The sequence below is a fragment of the Ostrea edulis genome, chromosome 10 (genome assembly GCF_947568905.1).
Source record: "Ostrea edulis chromosome 10, xbOstEdul1.1, whole genome shotgun sequence".
Taxonomy (NCBI): Eukaryota; Metazoa; Mollusca; class Bivalvia; order Ostreida; family Ostreidae; genus Ostrea; species Ostrea edulis.
Window position 1 is genome coordinate 13,394,268 of NC_079173.1, and position 10,555 is coordinate 13,404,822.

The following is a 10,555-nucleotide window of genomic DNA, read 5'->3' on the forward strand; positions in this document are numbered from 1 at the left end:
TTCCAAATCTTGCACATTCTGTATACCTTTACCAGTTTCGATATGAATTGTTTTTTACATAAGCTAACATGTATTCAGGATAACTTGTTGGTTGTTGCTTGTTAACAAACTCTGCTTTGAGACGTCTGTGGCAGATCCCAAAATCTATAGATCTCCCAGATGTTAATCTAATCCATGACATACCTTCGTCGTCGATTTGCTACTTTTGATCTGGCAGTATTATATATAAATGTGTAATGTGTTTTCTTCAGTTTGTTAGTACTTCTGATATGTTCTATCCGGATCTGACACTGATATCGTTTCTAAATTTAGATTTCAGTACATTGACCTGTTTATTTGCAAAGACACTACACATTGCAGATACAGCATTCTTGAGGAAAGGTAAGTTGAATCATTTTGTTCTGTTAATTCGCGTTCGTGTTATTTTCCTTGTAATCAATTTTCGCTCCTCCTAAGTAGATATTAACTTATTGCCGCCTGATGATCGTCTCATTAAAAAGGTCTAGATCTAAGAGGAAGCTTATTGAGGAAAATTGTTTATTTCACATAGAATATGATTAATTTCTGTTTTGAAAAAAAAATCCAAAAAATAAACTACAAGTCAGTATATACCACTTAATACTCGTACGTCCTACACAAGGGGTTTGTAAAACTTTCCTGATACAAATGTACATGTCCGACTACAAATTGCAGTAAGATTTTCCGATGACAATGTCCTCTAATCAATTAGTTGTCTCATTGCTGCGAATGATACAGGTACTAGAACTTTAATGATGAAGTAAAAAATATCAATATTCAGAAGAAAGATACTAACATTCTTTATATACCATAAACCTAATGAATTAACCCAATGATCGTATCGTACAGGATTACAACATAACTCATCTTATCGTACAAGGGAACATCATAATTCATCATATCATAAGGATTACAACGTAATTCATCTTATCGTACATTATTTATACAACGTAATTCATCTTATCGTACATTATTTATACAACGTAATTCATCTTATCGTACATTATTTATACAACGTAATTAATCTAATCATACACAGTTACAACGCAATTCATCTTATCGTACAGTATTTATACAACCTAAATCATCTTATCATACACAATTACAATGTAATTTATCTTATCGTACATTATTTATGCAACATAATAATCTAATCATACACAATTACAACGTAATTAATCTTATCGTACAGTATTTATACAACGTAATTCATCTTATCATACACAATTACAACGTAATTCATCCCGTGGGGATCCGGGTTAGAATAGGTCATCAGTACCTCTTGCTTGTCGTAAGAGGCGACTAAATGGGGCGGTCCTTCGGATGAGACCGCAAAAACCGAGGTCCCGTGTCACAGCAGGTGTGGCACGATGAAGATCCCTCCCTACTCAATGGCCATTAGCGCCGATCATAGGCCTAAATTTTGCAGCCCTTCACCGGCAGTGGTGACGTCTCCATTTGAGTGAAATATTTTCGAGAGGGGCGTAAAACAATATTCAATCAATCAATCAATCTTATCGTACAGTATTTATCCAACGTAATTTATCTTATCGTACAGAATTACAACGTAATTCATCTTATAGTACAGTATTTATACAAGGAAATTAATCTTATCGCACAATATTTATACAATGTAATTAATCTTGTCATAAGGATTACAACGTAATTCATCTTATCGTACAGTAATAATACAGAGCCATTTATCTTGTCGTACAGTATTTATGTAACGTTATTCATTTTATCACACAGAACTGAGTTTTACTAAACTTCAGAAGTTCAAAATTTCGTCGTAGCCTTAAGTTACGATAAATACCCGTCTTATTATCAGCGCATAGAAACTATAGGTAATTTTGCGCTTGATAAATGAATGAAGTAATAATAACTATTATAATAATTAAACTTCTTAACTTAAGTTGCGTTAAAAAAATCACTGTAACTCTACGACAGGCTATGTGCTATCTTAAGTTAAGTTACGTTAACAAATCCCCGTAACACTACGACAGCCTCTGGGCTATCTTAACTTAATATTTTTGTTAGTTATTGACTGTCAACTAAATAAAAATGGTTGGTCTCATGTCGTTCAATGTTCTGAAAACAAACCTCTATATCCTCATTGAACTTTTAGAGACAGAAGCGAAGTTCTCATACTGTGACTGATGCAGAACTCAATGAACGCTTTAAGTTTCCGAAAGCATGGAATCATCAGTTGTCAGACAAAATAAAGTTCACAGTGGAAATTTCAGAAATGTTCACCTCCAAGAATACTTTTTACGATACCAAAGTCACACGGGAAAATTGAGTTCAATCTCCATGCAACAAATAATGCAATATGTGACGTCATGGTCTATGCTTTGACATCATAATCCAAATGATGAAGTGGCGAATCTAATATTGAAGAAACTGTTCTGTGGAACAGAAACTACAAACTGCATCTAAAATCAAATTAGCAAACACTCTCTTGGGATATTCAAATTCAACCCCTTGTACATATGCTTGATATGCTTGGTGTGGCTATTGATGAGAAACAAGTTGAAAACACCCGATCCCAATTTGCTATTCAAATATCTAGAAAAATACGTAGAATTTCTCTCTCTCTCTCTCATTCGATCGATCAATCGATCGATCGACTTTTTAAAGAACGTGACGATGTTAATTTTGCGTAATTTTCACATACATGTATAAAATATAAATTATGTGACCCTCCACCAGGCCTAATTTCGAAACTTCTTATGATAGTGAGATTGAACGGTAAGGTGAACCCATGTAGTTAATGGACGATCATCCTTCCGGTCCCATGTATGATTTGAAGCTTAGGCGATATTTTCTCTTTTGAACAAAGCTTCAACTTTTAAAACACCAAAAATCAGCCATGCTTGTTTACATACTAACAAAATCTGTTACCAAAGGCATGATATCAAATTATCATAATCAGCTAAATTAATGCTAGGCTTTTGAATGAGTCTCAGTGTATCCTTACAAAAATGAGGAGAGGGAACGTAATACAGAGGAAATTATTTATTATACGCGAATGCTGTGATATTTAACATTGTATTAGATATACTCCTCCTAGGCACCTGATCCCACCTCTGGTGTGTCCAGGGGTCCGTGTTTGCCCAACTATCTATTTTGTATTGCTTGTAGGAGTTATGAGATTGATCACTGTTCTTTATCTTCACCTTTATAGGAGTTATGAGATTGATCACTGTTCGTTATCTTCACCTTTATAGGAGTTATGAGATTGATCACTGTTCGTTATCTTCACAATAAGGTGTTGTTCTACTTTGTTCTTTGAAAAGTACACCAACGCTACACAGTTATTATTATACATTTATAAAATTTCAGGATATCGCCACTTTATTATTAAACAGAGAATTTAACTATTTCCTCCTATATATCCCATTGTGCAATGTTACGCTATACCAATTCAACAGGGGGTAGGCGTGAGTCAGACCGACCATCTCCCGAGCTTGAAAGAAAATGAATAATTATATCAGTCTGCATTATAGAGGTAGGGGTATATTGGATCCCCCCCCCGAATTGGTAGAACATATCTTTTCCTATTGTCAATGCACGTGTATTTCCACTTTTGAAATACTAAGGCGCGCTTGTTTTGTCTACACCGACCACAAAGTGTAAATCTTTCCGTAATTAAGAGTAAAGGTGTACACTTTCTGTTGTACACTTTCTGGTGTACACTTTCTACCCCCTTTACAGAACATGCGTTGGTAAATGCACCGAAAAATTCAATATGGCTGAAAAATGGTAAGACGGAAAATTTGCAGATGTTTGTAAAAATTAAGAGGACAATTCCAGTGTATTGTACAGTGTGTGTGGTCATATACAATACTTTGAAATGTATTTAAAGAATATATGAAAACGATCGGTATTTCGTATGCAATAAAAAAAAAAAAAAAAAAAAAACCAAAAAAAAAAAAAAACCAAAAAAAAAACAAACAACCAAAACACACAAACCCAGATTCGGCTACTAAAAGCAACAAATACTTTGGAGAATGATGTATATGAATGGAGATCAAAATACATTTTTGTACATTCTAGTAATCATTTATTTTGAACTTTATTTGCTTTATATTGTTAATTCTCCAATGAGAACCTCATTAGCTACTGAACGTCCATATGGAATATACATGAACTATGAAATATTGAAAGCGAAAGTAACAAATGCGTTTGCGCAGCGTCAGATTGGAAAATTAAGACCACGTTAGTAAAACAGAAGCGTCGTACCTTAAGTTAAAAATTAACATATCCTTAAACTTAACATATCCTTTTGTGTAAGATAAGAAGTTTAGTAAAACTCAATTCAGGGTTACAATGTAATTCATTTTATCGTACAGGATTACAACATAACTGATCTTATCGTACAGAATTATAACATAATTTATCTTATCATCCAGTATTTATAGAACATAATTTATCTGATCATACAGTATTTATAGTACATAATTTATCTTAACATACAGTATTTATAGAACATAATTTATCTTATCATACAGTATTTATAGAACATAATTTATTTTATCATACAGGATTTATAGAACATAATTTATCTTATCATACAGTATTTATAGAACATGATTTATCTTATCATACAGAATTACAATATAAATTATTTTATCGTACAGTATTACAACATAATTTATCTTATCATACAGTATTTATAGAACATGATTTATCTTATCATACATTATTTATAGAACATGATTTATCTTATCGTACAAAATTACAACATAATTTATCTTATACAGTATTCATAGAACATGATTTATCTTATCATACAGTATTTATATAACATGATTTATCTTATCATACAGTATTTATAGAACATGATTTATCTTATCATACAGTATTTATAGAACATGATTTATCTTATCATACATTATTTATAGAACATGATTTATCTTATCGTACAGAATTACAACATAATTTATCTTATCATACAGGATTTATAGAACATAATTTATCTTATCATACAGTATTTATAGAACATAATTTATCTTATCGTACAGTATTTATAGAACATGACTTATCTTATACAGTATTTATAGAACATGATTTATCTTATCGTACAGAATTACAACGTAATTTATCTTATCGTATAGTATTTATAGAACATACTTTATCTAATCGTACAGCATTACAACATATTTTATCTTATCATACAGTATTACAACATTATTTATCTTATTGTACAGTATTACAACATAATTTATCTTATCGTACAGAATTAAAAAATAATTTATCTTATCATACAGTATTTATAAAACATGATTTATCTTATCATACAGTATTTATAGAACATGATTTATCTTATCGTAGAGAATTACAACATAATTTATCTTATTGTACAGAATTACAACATAATTTATCTTATCGTACAGAATTACAACGTAATTTATCTTATCGTATAGTATTTATAGAACATAATTTATCTAATCGTACAGCATTACAACGTATTTTATCTTATCATACAGTATTACAATATTATTTATCTTATTGTACAGTATTACAACATAATTTATTTTATCGTACAGTATTATAACATAATTTATCTTATCGTACAGGGTTACAACGTAATTCATCTCATCATAAAGAATTATAATGTATTAAAGTAAACCCTGTCATTATATCATACAGCGGCACAATGCAATAAAGTAAATCCAGTCATCTCATCGTACGGAATTATAGTGCTAAAGTAATTCATCCCATCGTACAGGGTTACAATATTTTAGCTTCGAAAGGATGTCTTTCGCAAATTGTCCTACCTGATGAAGAAGCAATCGTAGATAATTAATTTATGATTATAACTTGTCATTGTGTTTGGTGAGAGCCACTGACAGGTAGGTACGTTTGTGGGTTATATAAGCTGCTTAACTTTCACCTATATTCAAATCCAGTAGAGAATAAACAATATAACAGTTGAAAGAATCAACGAGAAGCTGTTAAATAAGGTCATTATACGGTTCGTTCTATGCTCAAAGCTGTTTACGGCACAAATGTTGTGGATGTTGTGTTCATGGGTGTTGTTGTTGCAGCTGTTGTTAAGCTTGTTCTCGGGTTCGGTGTCTTTGTCCATAGGTTTGCCTTTGCTAATCTCTGTGCAAATAGTTTGTGATCGACACTCTTGTTTGCAGTAACCCGTATTATTGCAATATTTAGCTTCCTTCATCTCCGACGAATACTTTTTCGACGTACATACAACAGAGACCACCGTTGAAATAACACAGAGAATTAATTGAAATCCGACATACACGGATATATAGGGTACATCTGTGGAGTTCTGCGGCATCATTTGTTCGAACAAAGTTAAAAACACGGTAAAAGCTAGGAAAAGTGTGAGAGAATATTGAATCCGTTCTCCTGATTCCAAAGGGATAAAAAAGGTCAAAGAATTCAAAACAGATAGTATGATAATGGGTACCAGAGTACTGAGCACGAAATGAAGGTATCGTCTTTTTAAACAGAGTGTGTATTTTAATATCGTCATATCAAGCTCTTTCTGATAAAAAGAATGAAACGTGAAATTCGTAAACTCCCATTCTCCATTCTCAGCAATAAATTCTGCGTCATTATCTAATCTTTTTCTCGGAACAAGTTTCTGAATGCTGTCATTACTTTGCCAAGCCGAAATTGTTATGATACATTTCTGTTCATCAAATGGAAATTTTTTCATCTTGACGTCACACACGACTATATATTTTCCTCCTGGAAACCACACAAGGTGGCCATCTGATGCCACCGAAACAAACGAGTGAGGGCCAAGATCGTGGACGTGTTCTTCGGAATACCACATGGACAAATCAGGTATCCAGGCTTTCTGGTATGGTACAGCAATGGTCTTGATCCCGGTGTGTTCGGTCTCATTCCAAGTCAAGAAATCGTCGTACCATTGAATATTAAACCAAGCGTAAAAGGAGATATACTGAAACTGTTCATCCACCTCATGGACAGAGTTTATTGTCATATGTATGCTCACAATCACTGCCTCGCTTTGAATTCTTCTTGGTTTTAACATTGAACTGTAATTCTTAAACAGGTATTCTTCAATATTGGACACACAAAGCAATATTTGGAACCGTACGAAAACAAAACAGAGAAAGAAAAGTAGTCCCATTTTTTCGAAACCTCTGTCTCTTCTCATGAACACGAATGTTGTCGAATCAATCTCAGTTGTAAAGAATTATATTTAATCGATGTCAGTCATAGTCTATTGTTTGACTTTGAGTGGGTTTATCGATGGGACGCTGGATCATCAATATACAACTGGTTCTGTGCAATGAAGTGTCAGTACATCCATCAGGATTTTCTATAAAACCAATGAAAGAACTATTCAATCAAGAATTGAAAAACAATCAACCGAATTATATTGTGTTTACTTCATATCTTGTTCTGGATTGTTCAGGCAACATGTTTTTTCAGAGTTAATTCGTTTCAAAAGAAAAAATTGTGAATTTCACTCTATAGTTATTGTGAACGTTGTGCTATATGTCAATACAAAGCTAGTGTAAACATTTATATCTTTACAATGTCCAATAAATATTAAATCCCAATGTTCCAAAATCCCATTTCTTTATCAGACAAGCTCACTCACACTATATTTTCTTTAATATACATTTATGCAATAGAATATATATTCTAATGATTCAAACTATTAATAATAAAGTGTAACGAGGAATAAAAACAGGAGAGGCAATTTCTACGTGAAAAATCAGGCATTTGTTTAGGTACTGGGGGAGGGAGAATCGTTTTTCGATTGTAGAAATCTAGTCTTACAAGAAAATGTCAATAATTCTATGATCCCCTTCTTAGTGAAAAAATTATCCCCATGCCCCCTAACATCTACAGATATTTTCTAGAATACTTCAGAAAATATTCTTGATCAATGCAAGGTGAAGATAACGAACAGTGATCAATCTCATAACTCCTACAAGCAATACAAAATAGATAGTTGGGCAAACACGGACCCCTGGACACACCAGAGGTGGGATCAGGTGCCTAGGAGGAGTAAGCATCCCCTGTTTCTATTTGATATACTCTTCAAATTCATATTTTTAAAATACGTGAAGTTAAGTATTCCAATGCCTCACCCTGACATGCTTCATAAAGCGATTTACTGCTTCGTGAAAAGTATACTGGCCTGAAGCGTTGTAGTGCATACTCTCCTGTGTTTTCTGATGATCACTGAAGCGTTGTAGTGAATACTCTCCTGTGTTTTCTTATGATCACTGAAGCGTTGTAGTGAATACTCTCCTGTGTTTTCTGATGATCACTGAAGCGTTGTAGTATATACTCTCCTGTGTTTTCTGATGATCACTGAAGCGTTGTAGTGAATACTCTCCTGTGTTTTCTGATGATCACTGAAGCGTTGTAGTGAATACTCTCCTGTGTTTTCTGATGATCACTGAAGCGTTGTAGTGCATACTCTCCTGTGTTTTCTGATGATCACTGAAGCGTTGTAGTGCATACTCTCCTGTGTTTTCTGATGATCACTGAAGCGTTGTAGTGCATACTCTCCTGTGTTTTCTGATGATCACTGAAGCGTTGTAGTGAATACTCTCCTGTGTTTTCTTATAATCACTGAAGCGTTGTAGTGAATACTCTCCTGTGTTTTCTTATAATTACCGAAGCGTTGTAGTGCATACTCTCCTGTGTTTTCTTATAATCACGTTTTACTCTCATTTCTGTCGCAATCATCAGATGTTAAAATAGACGTATTACTAATATTGATCAAGATTCATTCCCGCGATTTTTACAACTGGATCGTATTCATGCAATTCGTAAAAATATCGAATGATAAAGACCTTAAATCACAATGACAGATTTGAATGTGTTGTATATATACCATGCTCTTTGTGTCTTTCATTCTATCAGTATTTCTGTTTTGATTATACAGTATAAGACGTCTCGAAGTGAAAATATGACAAATTAGACCGCAAATTTCAGATTTTCTTCGTCGCCTTTTCGTCTGTTTTATCGTCTTTTCGTTCTGCTGTCTTTTCGCAATTGTGGGGGGGAAAGTCGTCTTTTCGTATTTTCGCCTCGAATTATAAAGAAAAGACGACAAATTGTAAAATGACACAGATCAGGCACTATAGTCATTGATACATGAAATGCGCCAATAAAAAATGTTTTTGAAGAATTTCAATTATTTTGAGTTTTTTTTTTTCCATTTCAAATGTTCAAGTAAATATTCGTTAATTTAGTCCAAAAATAAAGGTGGTGTTACTGGAAAGGTTTCTGGTAAATATGATCCGAAGTAGAATGGGGCTTAAGTAAAGTATAAAAGGTTTACATTGGATTAGATGCGATCTTTCAAATGATTCTTACCAAGGACCACAGCATTCCAATGTAGCGCATGTTCGTATTTGACTATGGTTTGGGTTAGATAGTATATACAAAATACACAAGAAATTTGAAGAGGAAAAATGCACTAGTACATGTAGCAGGGCCACTCTAATTCATATCAATACCTATGCAATGTTCTGAATTCAAGGTTTTCCATGGACCCTGGGGTTCAGATGGGGTTAAAATTAGGGATCAAATTCCCTATTACACGAATGAAAAGTGAAGATAACGAATAATGATCAATCTCACAACTCCCAAAAAGCAATACAAAAGAGAGAGTTGGGCAAACACGGGTCCCCGGATACAGCAGAGGTGGGACCAGGCTCCCATTGAGAGCAAATATCTCCCGTCGACCGGCGACATCCGCCGTGAGCCCCACACCTTGGATACAGGAGGATTGCTTTAATAAGAAAATCATTTCCAGAACAGAGGACATGTTAGTCGATGTATTCCATATTGTCTGGTTTGTTCAGACCAGTTACAATTCCGTGCAGCAAGGTTGGGGTTAAACTGTGTCATGTTATAAAAGAGGGGAAATATTATCAAAATATTCCTCTGAAAAATAGGAGGGCCAAGGTGATTCAGGTGAGCGTTGTGGCCGATTGGAATACTGTTGCAATACTCCTATCATCTTTCAATAACAATTCAAACGAAATGATCGATACTAATGGCACGTACAATGGTATTTTATCAATGAATACATTATAGCTTTCATAACATAGAATCCCATTCTATAATGATTTTAGAAGCACAATACCAACGATGAAGCATGGCGATGAATAATGTTGTAATTGTTATGTGCACTTACAATACAACTCCATTGTCAATGCCTTTAATTACCACAGGCACCTGAAGTGTGGATAGCGTGAGTGTCTAGATATTATGTGCATACATTCAAAGCATATATTACGTTATATACCCCCCCCCCCACCTTTTCAATTTTGCACATTCAATATACCTTTACCAGTTTCGATATTTAAAAAATGGTACATCAGCTATTATGTGTTCCATATAACTTGTTGGTTGTTGCTTGTTAACAAACTCGGATTTGAGAGTACGTCTGTGACAGGCCCCACAATTTATAGATCCTCCAGATGTTAGTCTATTCCATGTCATACATGTACCTTCAATTTGCGCAAGTAAAGAAATGGATATCATCGATTTGCTACTTTTGATC

The 10,555-nt window shown here is 33.7% G+C and overlaps 1 protein-coding gene across 1 annotated transcript; it reads right to left on the bottom strand.

The window, feature by feature from the left end:
• Positions 1-4,797: 4,797 nt before the first annotated feature.
• On the bottom strand, positions 4,798-7,152 carry LOC130050968 (neuronal acetylcholine receptor subunit alpha-7-like). The gene has a single exon (XM_056152018.1). It carries the CDS (start codon positions 7,145-7,147, stop codon positions 5,921-5,923), a length of 1,227 nt encoding a protein of 408 aa, XP_056007993.1. The 5' UTR covers positions 7,148-7,152; the 3' UTR covers positions 4,798-5,920.
• Positions 7,153-10,555: the final 3,403 nt, after the last annotated feature.